The sequence below is a fragment of the Phycodurus eques genome, chromosome 3 (genome assembly GCF_024500275.1).
Source record: "Phycodurus eques isolate BA_2022a chromosome 3, UOR_Pequ_1.1, whole genome shotgun sequence".
Taxonomy (NCBI): Eukaryota; Metazoa; Chordata; class Actinopteri; order Syngnathiformes; family Syngnathidae; genus Phycodurus; species Phycodurus eques.
The window spans coordinates 19,706,285-19,724,214 of NC_084527.1; the positions used below are offsets into that span (position 1 = coordinate 19,706,285).

Genomic DNA, 17,930 nt, shown 5'->3' on the forward strand with positions numbered 1-17,930 from the left:
GTCAAATAGCGCTAACTCCAGCATTTTCTTTACTCTGACTTTTTCTTTGACACTTTCTTCTTCCTGCTCCTGCCGCAGCATCTACGTAAGCAACACCTGCACGTGTGGACGCAAAGAAGCGCAGAGAGCAGGACGACTGCGAGCAGGAAGCCGGCCACATCCAGGCTGTGGTACTGGTACCAGGTGAGTTCGTGGGCGTGTACCCTGAGGTGCTTGGCGCCCTTGTGTCTCATAGTAAACTCGATCCAGAACACGGCCTCATCCAGGGCGCTCATGGGTCGGTCGTGGTGGATGTCGGACAGACGCATGGCGTTCTCCTTGTACCTGTAGACACATATGATGGAAAATATGTTGTCCAAATAGTTGGTTCGCTGGAGTGCATGCCCACCTATCAAGTGTGAAGTTACACAAACGCGTCAATCTCTTGTGAACTGCATATTGTCCAAATTGTGTCTCAGTAAGCCATTCTCGAGTTTGCAGGATTATGATACCGTAAAGTAATAGGGACAACTACTGCAAATAGCGAAAAGATGCAAGTAATTGATGCCCTCCCCTGACAATGTTTATAATTTCCTATATTGTTTAAACCATAGTATACCATGAGCTATGATCCCAAAACAATTTAATATAAGTTCAAACTTGTCTTACAACATTACCTTCACATGATTGGATTTTGTAAAATTCAACTAAAGAAATGCACGTACAGTAGGCTACTTCCTTGAGACCAATTCCTGTTGAGACTGGACTTTGGTGCCAACTTGTGGACATCTTCAAGCTTTATAGAAAGTGTGCAAAAAATGCTAAAAGGTGAGTTTTTCAGCAAAATAACAGAGGAGGAGGTTCCCAACATTATTTAATTTCCCTCATGAGATTAATAAAGTATGTCTCGCTATCTCTGTGTACTACATCTCTCTATATACTGTATCTTTATCTCTTTGTGTATAGCTCTTTCTCTTTTTCTATACCGTGTATATATATCTCGCGATCTCTGTATATATCTCCACCTCACTCTATATAGAATCTATCTCTATTGCTCTTGCTATATGTATAATGTATCTCTGTCATTCTCTCTATATATACACAGTTGAACCTCGGTTTTAATTATTAATCCATTCCCGAAAGTCTTCATAAAATCAAATTGTACAAAAACGAAGCCATGGTCCCCATAGGAAATAATGTAAGTCCAATTAATCTGTTCCAGACACCTGAAAAATAATCAATATAATTATAATATACAAACAAATATGACTTACTATTGGGGCGGCACGGTGGACAACTGGCAAGAACGTCTGCCTCACAGTTCTGAGGACCGGGGTTCAATCCCCGGCCCCGCCTGTGTGGAGTTTGCATGTTCTCCCCGTGCCTGCGTGGGTTTTCTCCGGCCACTCCGGTTTCCTCCCACATCCCAAAAACATGCATGGTAGGTTAAATGACGACTCTAAATTGCCCATAGGTGAGAATGTGAGTGTGAATGGTTGTTTGTTTAGATGTGCCCTGCCACTCACTAGTTTGGGGTGTACACCGCCTCCTGCCCGATGATAGCTGGGATAGGCTCCAGCGCTCCCGCGACCCTTGTGAAGATAAGCGGCTCAGCTAATGGATGGATGTACTTACTATTGAATTGGCAGAGAGGTTATTGTTTGGAAAGGGAATAACTTTGTATTTTAATTGAATGTTCTTGAATTCTTTGACATTTATCACCTTCTTTATCAAAGGGCCGACACTAGGAACTCTATATGGTTGCCTGGTGGCATTTTAAACAGTCGCACTCAATAAATAAGCACAAAAAATACTTTGTGCTTATTTCATCCAAATACTTTGGATGAATGCGACTTGTGACGCCGACTCAAGAAAACACTCAGTAAAGTTGCGCAGGTGCATCTGATGCTTTGTGTGAGGCTAGATTCCAGGAGATGAGTGGTCAATCATGCAGGCAGTCAGATGAGTTTGGTACGTACCATTTTCAACTACACAAAAGCATATCTGTCCGAAAACTGGAAAAAAAAAATCTCAGAAAACCGAGGTTCTCCTGTATGTATGTTATATCTATTGCTCTCTCTCTCTCTCTCTCTCTCTCTCTCTCTCTCTCTCTCTCTCTCTCTCTCTCTCTCTCTCTCTCTCTCTCTCTCTCTCTCTCTCTCTCTCTCTGTGTGTTGTATTGTAACACTAACTTATGAAGAACAAAAATGTGTGGCATACTCTCATTTTATATTCAGAGTTGTCACGCAAGTGTAAAAAGCTGTAAAACTTGTTGAGACTAAATCGTAAAAACCCTAGGGAGCATAAAAACGTACGATTTGTCGTTAATGACAGTCTTGACAGCACGGCTGAGGTCCTCGGAGGTCATGAAGTTGAAGTTCACGGTGACGGCGGCGCCCTTGGCCTTCATGTGCACCATGTTGTCGGGCTGGTCGGCGAACATGGGAATGCCCACCATGGGCACCCCGTGGTAGATGGCCTCGTAAATGCCGTTGGTCCCGCCGTGAGTGATGAAGGCTTTCGTCTTGGGGTGACCTGGATGGGTGCTGGGTTGAGTTTGATGATTGACCTGATCACGCATAAAAGTTGGCAGGCACTAACCCAGGAGGTCGTTCTGAGGGATCCAGTCGTAAAGCCTTGTGTTGGGGGCCAAAGTAGTTGGTTTTTCTCCGCTATACCGCCACAGCACCTATAAACAATAGTTAAAAGGCAATTTATCTCATGTTAACTGCCTTACATATGTGCTTCTCAAACTGGGGTCCGTGAGCTAAAGTTTGGGGGGGGGGGGGGGGGTCCTCAAAATGACTTTAAAACTTACAATTATTTTCTCGTATTGTTTAAAAAAGTGCATACCAAGACAAGGGGAACGATGTGCCAATCAACCATAGATAGCTACTGTAGTTAGATATTTAAATGCTTATAATTATTATGCAGGTGCACCAAGTTATGTCCAGAGAATGTACATTTTCACATTTGTACATGCCACATGCCATGAAAGAAAGTCCAACCTTTTGGGGGATCTGACCAAGGCCCGAGGCGATCATGTTGGCCTTCTCGCTACTGACGTTCTTGATTATGGATCCCAGAGTGAAGACCACAATGCCGTCGTCGCCTGAGCTCTGCACAAACTCTTCGATGTCCTGAATAGAAGAAAACAATTAAACAGCGGAACCTCTGAGGTTAAACGCAATACGTTTAATTCTTTTTCTTTTTTTCCAGTTCTCTTTTAATAAAAATATTTCTCATGCTTCACATTTCCATTAAATTTACGTATCACCATTCTCATCCATCCATTATCTGAGCCGCTTATCCTCACAAGGGTCGCAGGAGCGCTGGAGCCTATCCCAGCTATCATTGGGCAGGAGGCGGGGTAAACCCTGAACTGGTTGCATTCTCATCTATTCATCTGAAAATTACAGTTGAGTCAACAGAGTATATCCCATTGTACATTAGTTCTACAGCGATTTAATAATTGGTCTTTCAACCACATACGATAAATACAATGTGGGGGGGGGAACGCTCTCGAGCAAGAATACTGGGGTGCACCTCCATGAGATTAAACAGAGAAAGCTATAAAATCAAATAAAAAATTAGTTTTCCCCCATTTCTTCAGAAACGCACTTTGTTGCGGTCTTAATGCAAAAGTAATTCTTTCCATCTTGAAAAACATCATAAATAATGTCAATCCATTCATTCATCGTAGATTTTCCTAGTTTGAACCACTTCCTACAGGCAGCACTAAGAATCCGAAATAGATATTTATTAGTGGCGGAAACATTTCCTGGTGGTTGAGCCCCTTGATATAGAGAAACACAAGTAAATGGACCCTCTGTTGGGAATATTTGTTGCATAATTTGATCATTCAATTCTTTTTCAATTAACCTATCTACCGTTATTCTGTGTTTTTGTGCTCATACTGTATGGGGGCATCTTGGTGCCGAAGTGAGTTGAGAAGTTTAATTTAGACAAATGTAGTCTTTTTCCATTATCTTGTGGCATCCATAGGCACGTACAGTACAGTATTAACCTTTTTGGGGAAGGGTGCCTCAATTACTCGCAGATTTTCTCTATTCACGGAAGCGCGTGGTCCCTATTCCCACTGTACCCCGTCAATGCCAGCATGACGTCATTGAAATACATCGATTGGTGACGTATCTACACCCGCATCTGCCTAATAAAACAAATTGTTAGCCTAATCGGATCAAGTTCCAAAGTCATATTTTAACGTTTTTGCCGGGATCTCCAACTCTCACTGGAGCAGCTCGCAGCAGAGTGTGAAGCGGCTGGGATGAGAATCAGCACTTCCAAATCTGAGACCATGGTCCTCAATCGGAAAAGGGTTGGCGTGCCCTCTCCAGGTCGGGGATGAGTGGAGTCTGGGCGTGCCTGCTAAAGCTACTTCCCCCGCGACCCGACCTCGGACAAGCGGTAGAAAATGGATGGATGGATATGCTATAGCGCTGTGTCCATCATTAAATAAACTAAATAATATGGAGATTATCCTCATTTAAATCAATGGGGGCAAGACTCAGCCCAGGCCAGGTAAACCATATGTTACAGTATGTTTATTTGCAATTCCGGGCATCTGCACATTTAGGTTGTTCTGTCATCTTGAAATAGAAAAAAAAAATCCAATATCGGCATTACATCAGAATTGGATTTGGGACTGCAGTGTAAATGCTGCCTAAGACACAGTACAACAAGCCAGTCAAAAGCCAGCCAATAAGACGGTCAGTTTAAATGAGCCAAAGTCTCACTAGGTTTGTGGGCATTACATATTTTTTTAGTCGGTTTCCAAATTGTCCAACATGTGGAGGACTGTAAGAAGAAAACCTAATCAGCCCTTGCCCTACCTCCGGTAAAGCTTTGGCGGGTCTGCAGTGGATCCCGCCGACAAACTTGAAGTTCGGCAGGAAAGGACGAGGGTAGTCAAAATCCCAGTAAGTCCTCATCAGCCAAATGTCTGCCCTCCCCACTAACTCGCAGGCACTCGTGGGCATGCCTGTAATGAAAAAGACAAAAAAAAACCTTGAGATGAGGCGTACGGTCAGTGGACAAGCAGAGCACTCACACTGCAAAAACAACATAAAAGTAATGAAACTTGGAATATATGGCTTAATTGTCTGCCAATAAAACAGGAAATTTTGTTTTGTGTAAAAATTCAAGGTGCCACTGTATCTTGGCTGAAAGAGCAAGCATATTTTGCCTTGATATGAGATGCAGTGCTACCTTGAGATACAAGTGACCCCACGAGATAGTCGAGCCACCATTCGGCTGATTTTATTTATCTATTAATTATTTTTTTATTTGTTTTTGCTCTGACTTGTGAGCGCTGTGTGGTGGTAGTGAACTCAACTCAACTCGCAGCCCAACAAGCAACAGTTTGGCAGCTAGTGACCATACTGGAAAAAAGAGGCTTCAAGCTTTTTATTGCCACTCCTACTTAAAGTTTATGGTTAAACGAAACATGAAACAAAGAAAGTTGTGTATTCAAAAAACAACCAAATAGCTTTGTTTTAGGAATGTCCACTTAGCTGAATGCTAACTAATGAAGCAAAACGCGATATAGAAGTTAACAAATAGCATTTGTGTCACATTGTTGTAATCCTTTAAGCAACAGATATTTGACAATGAACTGTGGAGCAGCACAGACAGAAAATATAACAATACTGTACTCACAGGCATATATTCTTTTCTTCTTCTGAAAGATACGACAAATTACTGCATTTTCTGAAGAGGTGTGACCGTCTCATCAGTATTTCTGTATTGTACTTCCCCCATGTGGCCAAGGCTCTCAAGCCACACTCTATTTAATTGTGGTTCAATTTGAGTTTTTGCAGTGCGTCACTTACCTCTGAAGTGTGTGTAATATTTATCCACATCTGACCAAATGGCAAATTCGATCACAATGTCGTTCAGAGCGTAGAAGAGGAAGTTCCACAGTCTTTCGGAGAAGCTCATCTTGTCAGTCAGTTTGCTCATTGCGGCGGGAACAAAAGAAGGTGGGGAAGGCAACTGTCCGCAGTACCTCTCCCAGTTGTACACCACGGAGAAGCGCAGCGAGTAGACCAGCGGGATACCCAGTATTTCGGCCACCAAGTCGCTGCCCGCATAGATGGGGTCCGCCAGGAGGAGGTCATAGTTGCCCTCCTTTATCTTGGTCATTATGTCCTCTGACTTCACCACGCCATCCAGATACTTCAACGTGTACTTCAGGTCCCGTTTCATCAGGGTCACAAATTTGGCGTAGAGCTGAAAGTAGTTCATGTAGTCAATTTCGTAAATGGAAAACGCCAGGAAGTCCTCCATGAAGCTCTCCACCTCCTCCTGAGAGATAGAGACATTAAATGGCAAGTAGTGGAAGCTGGACTGGTCACTGGCCTTCATGAAGAGTGAAACGCTGGGAAGCAGGACAGTCACGTGGTGCCCGCGGTCCACGAGCGCCTCTAGCATGGGCTTCATGTTGATCCAGTGGCTGGCCTCTGTGTACCACACCAAGATGCGCCCACCGTTGGCGCCTGCCGCCGCGCCAAGCAGCAGTAGCAGGGTGCAAAGCGGGATCATCATGCAAGTGTGTAGTGTTGGTGTGACCCCAAAGCTTTTTAAATAAGCTGTTTGTAGAAAATGAATCATTAACTCGACAAAGCTGAACTCTGCCTTGTAGTTGGACTCATAAAAAGTGCTTACAGGTAAAAGGTGATGACTTTAAAGGTCCATGTCATATCAGTTCAAGGATCTCTCAAGAGTCTTTGGCCGCACCAAAACGAGAGTGAGGAACAAACAGCCACACTCGCAATATAACAAATAATAAACACGAGCCCTCCGGCAAGGCTTTAAACAACTTTCACTTGTGACATCAATGACTGAAGTTATCTTAAGTTAATTATTAGTTAAAAGGAGGTCACGTGTTAGTGAGAATTTCTTTTGTGTCAAAAGGAACAATAAATCATGGCAAATCCACCAAATGATAATCAAACTTTGACAGCCATGCTGCGCGTATCTCAACTCTGACCCACTGTTCAAGCCATGATTTTGTTAAATAAATCAATATCAATATATATATATATATATATATACACACACACACACCTCATGGCCAGATGCTCGCAGACAAACAGGCCAACCCGACTCGAGTTCCTAATGACACTCACTAGGCCAGGCCTCTTAAGGGGCACACATGCAACACATGAATACTACAGTATGTACATTATTGTATCAAACCATTTTTTCCCCCCCCCATCTTCATTTTGTCTCATTTGTTTTTTTTTCTCGATTTTATTCAATACATTTCTATTTTTCTTTATAAAAGCACCTTAATTTTAATGGGGACATTTGATTTGATATACGAACAAATTGAGTTAAGAGCTTGGTCACAGTACAAATTAAAATTGTAGATGGAGGTACCGCTCACTGTATTAGGAGCCAGGGGGTAGGGGCTTTGGTGGTCTGTCCCTTCAGCAAGTGATTTTGCTTTTGCTGGAAAGTGTCACCTCAAGGTGGGCGACTGGTTAGCGCATCTGCCTCACAGTTCTGATTACCCGGGTTCAAATCCGGCCTCGCCTGTGTGGAGTTTGTATGTTCTCCCCGTGCCTGCGTGGGTTTTCTCTGGGTACTCCGGTTTCCTCACACATCCCAAAAACATGCATTGTAGGTTCATTGGATACTCTAAAATGCCCATAGGTGTCAATGTGAGTGTGAATGGTTGTTTATACAGTATGTACCCTGCGATTGGCTGGCGACCAGTTCAGGGTGTACCCCGCCTCTCGCCCAGAGTCAGCTGAGCTAGGCGCCAGCACGCCCGCGACCCTAGGGAGGATAAGCGGTACGGGAAATGAATGAATGAGTGTCATCTCAAAATAAAGAGGGATTCCTTCTTAAAGCTTCCTTTGTTCTCCCCCTTAACATTTTACACTGAACAAAAATATAAACGCAACACTTTTGTTTTTGCTTCCATTTTTGTGAGCTGGACTCCAAGATCTAAAACTTTTTCTACATACACAAAAGGCCATTTCCCTCAAATGTCTAAAACTGTGTAAGTGATCATTTCTCCTTTGTTGAGAAAATCCATCCAACCTCACAGGTGTGGCATGTCAAGATGCTGATTTAGGCAGCATGATTATTGCACAGGTGTGCCATAGGCTGGCCACAATAAAAGGCCACTCTGAAATGTGCAGTTTTGCTTCATTGTGGGGGTCCGGAGGGTCAAAAAAAAAAAACAGTCAGTATCTGGTGTGACCACCATTTGCCTCACGCACTGCAACACATCTCCTTTGCATAGAGCTGATCAGGTTGTTGATTGTGGCTTGTGTAATGTTGCAAAAACAAAAGTGTTGTGTTTATATTTTTGGTCAGTGTCGATTCCTTTCTCGCGCTGCATTCAGGAGCGTGTGGAAAAACAATAAACATTTGAATACAGTAATCCCACGCTATTTGCGGGGGATAGGTAACGAGCCCTGCCGCAAATAGCAAAAAAACAAAAAACGTAATTGATGCCACCCAAAAACATTTTTAATTGACTGCACCAAACTCTCTACACCAAGCGCCTCTTAAAAATAATACTTAGCTCTCCAGTAGCGTAGTAGTTCATCAGAATGAGAGCGGTATTTTTGCTAGCCACACTGTAGCATTTGAACCTTAACACTGTTTAAAAAAAAAAACTGTACTTGAATGATTAAATTAAAATGTATTGTCCATAATAGCTCAGTAAAAATTGTACATAAATAAACATTTAAAAACAACAGTTCTTAAAGATTAAATGCAAATGTAATGAACTTGAAAGTTAAATACAACTGTACATAGGCAGGGATTGTTTCATGTACAACGCGAGGGAACCCGCGTACCACTCGTGGCATAAAACACTGAGAATCACTGACGACCAATAAAAAGGTTTATAACTGCCTATAAATACCACAGGATGGCAGCAAAGCACTACTTTTGTCTGAATGAAACTTTTCAATTCACTTCAACATAGTTCCTCGACACCAAGACGGCGACAAAACACTCCTTTTGTGTAAATGAAGCTCTTCAGCTCACTTCAACATAGTTCCTTGGTACCACGATGCCTCAAGATGGTGGCAAAGCACTCCCGTTCTCTAAATGAAGCTACTCAACTCACTTCAACACAATTCCTTGGCACCAAGATGCCAAAATAGTTATTTTACTACTTTGGGTTGTTAGTTATGGAGACGGGGAACACCGTATTGGATTCAATACACCCGTGGAGGGCATTGTAAGCCTTTTTTTTTTTTTTCCCTCATACACAAAATCTAAAATTTTCCTTGTTAAATGCGTCCTGAATTTTTCCTCGACATTCCTCCCCTGGCTGCTTCCCCTCGCCGCCGGACTGAGGGGTTACAGCGTTTTGCTTTTTGAAGTAGACATTTGCATAATCAGATTAGGACGTGTGATTGTCAGCCGCCTCCGCCATCATAGGGTGCTCCAGAGGAGAGAGGGTCTTGTCCAGGCCAACAATGGACCACCACTCCTACCCCGGGCACCCCCCTTACGGTCCGTGCAATCCTGCACCTGCATCCCACCCGGCTCGCAGGTTGGAGGAGGAAGGAAGGAGGCCGCCAGGAGTGCGAGAGAGGGGGGACCGGTGCTGAGTGGGGGTTGAGCTGGGATATTTAACCGCTGTGAGTGTGAATTGGCTTTGAGGGGATAAAGAGCTCAGGGGCCTATCGGCTGGCGCCCAAAAACTCCAGAAATTCTTTTCTCCGCTGGGAGAATCGAGGGGGCTGCATGCACTGATCTGGCCCATTGTGATAATGGATTCAGGCGGCGTGCACGACGCTGATAAGGAAAGCGCTCTCAATAGACGATTACCCGCACGCACGCTTGGGAGAGAATAGTCAATCAGGCTCTTGGTAGAGGCAACCAGACACATTTTTGTTATTTTCACAGTTTCACTGTTTGGGTAATGCGTGCACGCTGTAAATAAAACACGTCAGCGTAAAATGTTTCCTAACCTGACAATGCAAAAAACAGCAATTGATGCTCACCCCCAAAAATGTTGTAATAGCTCATATTAATATTTTAAACCGTAACTATCCCGCAAACTATGATCCTGTAAGAGCTTAATATCATTACCCTTAAAATAAATAGCGTACAAATGATTGGCAAAGACTCGAACATCCCAGGCTAAATTTAGCCTCGACATACAAAGCTTGTCTCTGAGTCGAGACGTATCACTTCCAAATACTTTCTTGACACCAATTCCTATTTAGACGGCGCTTTGGCAGAATCTTGTAGAGCAGTGGTTCTCAAACATTTACCGAAAAAAAAAATACCCCAAGTACCAGCATCGTGAGTCATGTCCAGCATTAAAATGCAGTAGTGTAGTAGGCCCCTGTTAATCTAAAAACAAGCCATCCCCCCCCCCCCCTAAAAAGTACATTTAATATTAGTGTTAGCCACTGTAACATTATTATTATCTACAGTATTGTGCTTTATAAAAAGAAACATACAGTAATAACAAGTAAATTGAATTTAAGAATTAAACAGTTTGTGCATCATGATAATTCAACAGGCATTATACTGCTCCTTCTAGTGTGTGCGCCTTCGCCACCTGGAGGTAATATAATACATACAGACATAGATCACGTAGATTTCATGATGGAACACGGGAGATCTTACGCTGCAATAATATTAGTCAGTCAATAATATTGTAATTTTATCGCAGAGGATAAAGAATATATGCCTGCAATTATTGTTGTATGCTGTCTGCATGTTTTGCTACCACTTTCAAATGTTCAAATATAAATTGTTTAAAGGTTTGTAATTACTGCAATGTTGATGGTCGTTTCATTAGCCCATCTATGGCATTTACCCTTTCTTTGTGGACTTTAGAAAAGTCATGTGGTTTGATTCCATGTAATTCTCTTAGTTTTATGTTTAATTTGACGGCAAACTTCAATTGGGAGTGGCCAGCCTCTTTTTTTTTTTTTAAACAATTGTTCACTATCGGCCAAACTGCTTCTTGTTGTGACGTTCGCTGCCTCCATAACTAGCTAGAAGTCGTATCTCAAATTTTTGCTCACAACTCAAGACAAAAAAATCATCTGGTATCTCGAAATACTTGTTAGTCAGTCAACAGATAAGTCGGGTTTCACTGTAAATATACAATACAAAACCGACAAGACACATTTGAATCATAATAATAGTAATTCATTTTATTTATAGGCGTCGTTCAAGTCACTCAAGGTCACTGTACAAACATTTAAAATAAATCAAGCAATAAAAAGAAAATAATCTGAACATAAAACATCAATTAAAATGGCAAATGATATGGGAAATGTTAAAGTGAGTAGGCGGACCAAAATAGGTGTGTCTTGATTTTGGATTTGAAGAGTGTTAATGATCCTGTGTTTCAAAGGTAAAGTCGTAGTGAGTTCCAAAGACAGGCGGCAGAGCGGCTGAATGCTCTGTCCCCCACGGTGGACAGACGGACAGAAGTGACGGTGAGGTCGATTGAGGATGAAGATCTGAGAGTATGGCAACCTGAAGAAGGTCAGCAAGATATGGCAGGGCGAGGTTACTGATGCCCTTGAAGGTGCACATCTGTATTTTATATTGGATGCGGCATTGGACAGGGAGCCACTGGCGTTGTTGCAGGGCTGGAGTGATGTGGTGAGGAGAGGGGGTCCTTGTGATAATACAGGCGGAATAATTCTGGAGTAGCTGTAGTTTTTGTAGTAACTTATGCTGGTGACCAAACAGGAGGGAGTTGCAATAATGCAGACGGGAAGTGACGAGGCTATGAACAAGGACAACAGTAATGTGGGGGGTGAGGGATGGACGGAGGCGATTGATGTTTCGTAAGTGAAAGTATGCAGACCGGGTGATGTTGTTTGTGTGTGCTTGGAATGAGAGTGTGCTGTCAAGGATGACACCCAGACTCATAATCAGAGGGGAGGGGGAAACAGAGGAATTATCAAGTGTAATGGAGAAACTGTCCATTTTGGCAAGCATGGACTCTGGACTTATGAGTAGGATTTCAGTTTTATCTCTAATGAGTTGTAGAAAGTTGGATGTGAACCAGTGTTTGAGTTCAGAGAAGCAGTCAGTAAGGGACAAAGGAGGAAGAGTGGCGGTGGGTTTGGTGGAGAGATAGAGCTGGGTGTCATTTGTGTAACAGAAAGAGTAGGAATTTACGGAAAATATTGCCTAGGTAGGTGATAAAGAGCAGGTAGCCCAAGACAGAGCCCTGGGGGACACCAGAATAAACGCAGGGACAGATGGTATTTGAATGATTTCAGTTAAACAAACTGGGTACGGCCGGACAGGTATGAACTGAACCACTGGAGGGGTGTTTGTGTACTGCCAATGTGGTGGAGTCTATTCAGGAGGATGGTGTGGGAAATGGTATCAAAAGCTGCAGTCAGATCAAGGAGGATGACGATAGTGAGTAGGCCAGAGTCAACTGCCAGGGGGAGGTCGTTGGTGAACTTGAGTGCTGTTTTGGTGCTATGGAGGGGGTGGAAGCCAGACTGAAATTGTTGATATTGGAAGTGAGGAGGTAGTGGAGCTGGGAAGTGAAGGTCTTTCCCCAGATTTTTGAGAGATGTTGGAGGTGGAACCAAGGTTATTTAAATTATTTGGATCTGAACCGGTTTTTTTTTCAGTATTGTGGTTATGGCTGCAGTTTTGAATACTGTGGGAACAATACCTGTAGCGAAAGATGAATGGATGATGTTAGTGATGAGGGGGAAAAGGGATGGGAGGCAAGCTTTTACCAAATCAGTAAGGAGGAGCTCAAATTGGCAAGTGGAAGGCTTGGAGTGACAATTGATTTCTGAAATGTCCATGACAGAAGGCAGAGTAAAGCGTGGAAGTGGGTGGATGGGTAGGGCAGGGGGAGGCAGTGAGGACGGATGAGTCCAAGTGGGAAGGAATGGAGTCCGGTGGGCGTGAAATATTGCAAAGCAGGGAGAGTAGTGCCTTGGAGTTGCCTTTGTTTTTATGGATTAGGGTTGTGTAGTAGCTAGATTTGGCTTGAGTTAAACAGTCTTTGTGGTGGTTAAGATGATGACTGTACAACGTCCTCGTGTATAGTGAGTCCGGTTTACTTACGGAGGCGTTCGAGTTAATGACCTTTGGATTTTAATTGTTTCAGGGCAGGGGTGAACCAGGGTGCAGATGTGGTGAAACCTACAGATCTGTATTTTAATGGAGCAAGTGTGTTGACTAGCTGGAGATTATTACTGTAAGGCCTGCCACACACTGCACGATGGTGCCGAAGTCGATTGGACCGAATCATCACCCAAAACCCAATATTTTATGCTTTATGTACTCCAATTATTTGGCTTGGAGCGCCGCGGCAGCCGTTCAGTGTCTCTAGCTTAAAACCTGGAAATGTATTTTTCGTGTGAGTGAAAGTGTACGTGCATTCTGATTGGCTAGAATCTGTGACGCTGCGACGGTGTCTGCTGGGAATTCAAAATTTGAATTGCTGCAAAACCAGTGGCCAACTGATGGGCCACTCATGAAACCACACACCCTGCGCAACAGTTCAGTCAGTCTCGGCTGCGTCGCCCTGTGCGCGGCAGCCTTTTTGAATAACCAGTTAGTTCATGGAAGGTGGAGAGAAAGTCCGTGCTGCAGAGGCTGTTGATAAGAGTGGAGAGAGTGTCTGGGCTAATGTTCTTCATTTGGCAAAAAGAGATGACACAGGCCAAGTTAGTTTATTTAGGAAAAGGTTAGGTGAGTAGAAAACATTATTAGCATGCGGTCTGAAAAGGGGAGCGAGTCGGAATTGAAGTTGCTTGTCGTGATACCGGAGCGGCATACCAGATCCAGGATGTTTCCTTTGCAGTAAATGGAAAAGTGAATTAATTGCTGAAGACCGAAGTTATTGAGACACGATGAGAACTTCCTGGAAATTGTGTTATTGGTGATGTGAATATTAAAATCACCAAGCAGGATAATGTTATGAGATAGTAAAGAGGATGGTGCACAGAGAGGCAGCAAAGTCAGTTTAAAAAGTCATTGTTGTAACAGCAATGGTAGTGGAAGTGGGTCCATAGAGTTGTATAGCTGTTGATTCCAAAATGGAGGAAATGTTGTCTTTAATTTCCAATAAATGGCGATGCTATAAAGTGCGGCAAAAAAAAAAAAAAAAAAAAAGTGTCACAATGCTTGTCCTAACATGCAAATCTGTTATCTTACCAGGCCGCTTAGCTCAGTGCACCGTGAAGAGGTAAATGCGTCTAAACACACACAAGGCAGCCATGACGTTTTTACATGATTTGCGCGTTGTTTTGGGCCACGCCACAAAGGAGTCAGCTGTCAGATTTCACAAGCCGGCCGGTGTGTCCAGCTGCCCTCTGCTCCCTTGAACACGCCATTAGCGCCGCTTTAATAGCGCTAACTGTTTACTCTTGGGCTCAGTTGTCGTCATATGGCTTTTTAGAGGAGGGCCTCAATGGACCACCGCCGCGCAGTTGAGTTTACGACTGCAAACAACCAGGAGATCCAACACAAGAGCTGCATCAAAAAATCTGTTTGATTCACTCATTCAACCAAATGTTGATTATTGTAGTTATCCTACTCTCTATATCATGATCCGTATCATAGAGCGCTGTACACATTCTGACAACAACCCCCATTAAAAATGTGTGGCTTGTTTTTAGATGAAATGTACATTACATACTTTATTGCCATTGTACAATGTAAACGCAATCCTTAAAAAAAAAAAACCAAAACAACTTGTTTCCTTTGGAAAAAAATGTAAATATATTCATATCTTCAAATTGATTTTCTTTATTTCTTACTGCATGTGTAAATGTAATACATTTTTGAAATTGAAATTGAAATGGAAAGAGTCTGCATTAAAGGACCTCAGCAATACAGCGAAACCCAGTTTATCACCCGGAGGGTCACTGGAGGGTTAAACACTTGGTAGCCCGGGGGTCACTGAGGCATTAAAGTGGGCCGTCCTCCTGCGCGTTTGCTCAACTGGACAGCGCTTGACTCCGAGGTGACTTTCGGGGTCACAAGTTAAGCTGCCTCTATTCAGGCGTGTGGTCAGCTTTGTGTCCGTCGCATTGTGCAGGACTCGCTGGCCTTGTTGAGCACAAACTAAAGGAGGCGGCAGGTACGTTTAACTTAAGCTTGGTGCCAGATGTAGCATAGCGCACAGTACACCATCTAATCTGAATGCCGCTACTGTAATTCATCATTTTATTAGTAGTTTTATTTGACAGTATACATCTTTTTGTTAACTCATTGAACTGTATTGAAAAGAAGTTGGGATGCAGGCTGAATAACAAACATCAGTCAGTATGTATTTTTCCCCTGTACTTGAGCTTGGGCTTCTGCACAGTCCGGAGAAGGACCGTCAAGCCCCAGAATCAAAGAGCTGTTTGTTTCTTGGCTATTGCCAATCTTTATGAACAGTTCCGGTTTATAGGTTTGGAGCACTTTTAAAGTTGTATTCCCCCAACCTCCAAATAAGTGTCAAAAAGTCAACATGACTCCTCAAATGTGACAATTAAAGGCAACACAAAATGAATATATAGACCCTCGGCTCACACCATTGCCTTCCGGTTGAAGAGGCGATGACACGTGATGCAAAAGGCTAATGCCTGCTAAAATTAGGTTGATTTGGCTTCTATAAAGTGAGTCATCAGCAAAAGACTATGCTGCTTTAGACCCCACCCCAGCTTTCATTTCCCACCACAAAATATGGTCATGATACCAATGGAAAACACTACGACGCAGAATGCTAAAGTGGGTCATGACTTCATGATTGTGGCTGCTTTAGAACGCCCCCAAATACAATTAATAATGCAATTAACCCACCCAAGCGTGATGTCCCACCCCGAAACATGGTCACCCGCCTTCATAGCAATTGAAAATGATGTGATGTGTGATGTGTGATGCTAAAAGCCAAAGCCTGCTAAAATTAGCTTAGTTTGAACTTCGACTTCTATTCAAGTCGGTCGTGACTTAATTTGAGACCCCTAAAATACAATTAAGTCCCCTAACCTACTCCAGCGCAACATCCCACGCCAAAAATATGGTCACCCGCTAATGACTGTTCAAATTGGCTTGGTTTGGCAGATCCCTAAAATACAATTACTAAGGCCCCCCTCTAACCCACCCTTGCACAAAGTCCAAAGCAACACTGCCCCCACCAAATTTTATACGAAATGAAAACACTATGGTGCTTAATGCTAATGCTAGCCAATGTTAGCGTTGGGCAATGTATTATAAGGGACCGTAGAGCAAAAAAGAAATAAAAAAATCTTCATTAACAAACGGTTTATTCAATAAATAGTTAAAATAAAATATAAATAACATTTGTCACAAGTGGGGACAGAAATTACAAAGAGAGGTATCGGATGCTAATTATGCCAATTAGCATCACAGTAACAATCAAAAAACAATCTTTGGCGAGATGAGATGCAGACTACAAAAATGAGTCCTCACTTTTCAAAGAAAAAGACAGTGCAGTCTCGTCAGTTGAGGGGGGATAAAGAGACATAAAAAGTGCTTTTTGAGGCAGTCACGGAGATAAACGGCCTCTTTTTGTAGACAACACGAAAACCTATCAGGGGACAAGTAAAACATCCACGCACAATACGAACACAAAGCTGCTCATGTGCAGTCCTCACATAGGTAGAAGGTCAGACCTCAAAAAGGGGACCTGGAAGCCTGGAAGTCCGTTCCCCGGTGTCATTCTACCAGGGTTCCGAGCTGCTGCAGCTGGACCCAGGTGAGGAGGGGGCCTCGGTGTCGCTGGCCAGCGTCCATGGGCGGGAGGGCGAGCGGAGCTGCTCCATGTTGCCCCGCAGGAGCGTGAGTAGGGCGGCGGGGGCGTGGTCGACTCGCCCCCCGCCGCTGCAGACGCCGCCTTGGCTCTCCAGCAGGCGCGCCAGGAAGTCGATGTAGCGCATGGCCAGCCGCAGGATCTCATTCTTGCTGAGCTTCTTTTCGGGCGGGTGCGTGGGGATGAGCTTGCGTAGCTCAGAGAAGGCGCTGTTGACGTTGTGCTGGCGCCAGCGCTCACGTGTGTTGGTAAACACCTTCCTGGTCATGACGGAGGAAGGGGGGAGACCTCTGGTTCCTGTGCTAAAGCGAAAAAGTTGTTTCTATTAAATCCCAGCTCCAATTTTAGTATAACAAGGGGAATTACCAACTATCTTTTTTCTGTTAAAAATGGTCAAATAAAAGTATTTTATAAGTATTATTTGGCACCACCTTGTGGCAGCTCGGTGGTAAGGACTTGGTAGAATGAGGGGAGGAGCTTCAGTCAGGTCGTAGCCCTGTCTAATAGAAAAGTAGTGCTTTGCCGCCATCTTGTAGCATCTCCAGGCAATTATAAAGCTTTTTAGAGGATGCATCACTTTTTGCTATTGTTGCGGGGCTCATTGACTATCCCTTACGTATATTGGGAGAACATTATAATTCCCTGCATATGAGTGATTCAATATGTAGGTTTTTCTTAGATTAAACCACCATTTATCACGGGGGATACATTCCAGACACATAAGCATTTGGTGAAAATCCAAAGTTGCCCCTCCAACATGCCTCAAACACACCTTTTAAACGTATTTGAACAAAAAATAAAAATTCCGTGTGAGTGCCTGGACTTAAGCTGTGGTAGATATCAGTTTATGCGCGAGGGTGATCATTCTGTTTATGCGTTTTACTCTTCTCCCAGCATTCAATAAACAGCTGAAAAGTGCATCAGTGACTAGCTCTCCTTTCCCACACGCAAGGGAATTACAGTCAGTGAATTGACTGTAAAACCCCAGAAAAAAGATTGCTTAAAAAAATACAATATAAGGCAGGAAGATGGTAAACTAATTAGCAGCTCAAATTTTTAGCGATAGATGGTTTCATACAGTTATTAAGCACTGTATATACAGTATGCAGTGTGTAACAACTAAGTTTGTGACTTGTCAGTGGCTCAATGAATACAACCTGTGTGTATAACGGCAAATTCA

At 43.3% G+C, this 17,930-nt stretch overlaps 2 protein-coding genes across 2 annotated transcripts; both read right to left on the bottom strand.

Annotated features, from left to right (window-relative positions):
* Positions 1–29: 29 nt before the first annotated feature.
* LOC133400658 (UDP-glucuronosyltransferase 2A1-like) lies at positions 30–6,546 on the bottom strand. The gene is made up of 6 exons (XM_061673523.1): positions 5,832–6,546; positions 4,833–4,981; positions 2,988–3,119; positions 2,581–2,668; positions 2,295–2,514; positions 30–324 (listed from the first exon to the last, which is right to left on the bottom strand). The coding sequence occupies exons 1-6, from the start codon at positions 6,544–6,546 to the stop codon at positions 30–32; spliced, it is 1,599 nt and encodes a 532-aa protein (XP_061529507.1).
* Positions 6,547–16,661: 10,115 nt separating this feature from the next.
* On the bottom strand, positions 16,662–17,018 carry tal2 (T-cell acute lymphocytic leukemia 2). The gene has a single exon (XM_061673524.1). The coding sequence runs from the start codon at positions 17,016–17,018 to the stop codon at positions 16,662–16,664; it is 357 nt and encodes a 118-aa protein (XP_061529508.1).
* Between the last annotated feature and the right edge of the window lie 912 nt (positions 17,019–17,930).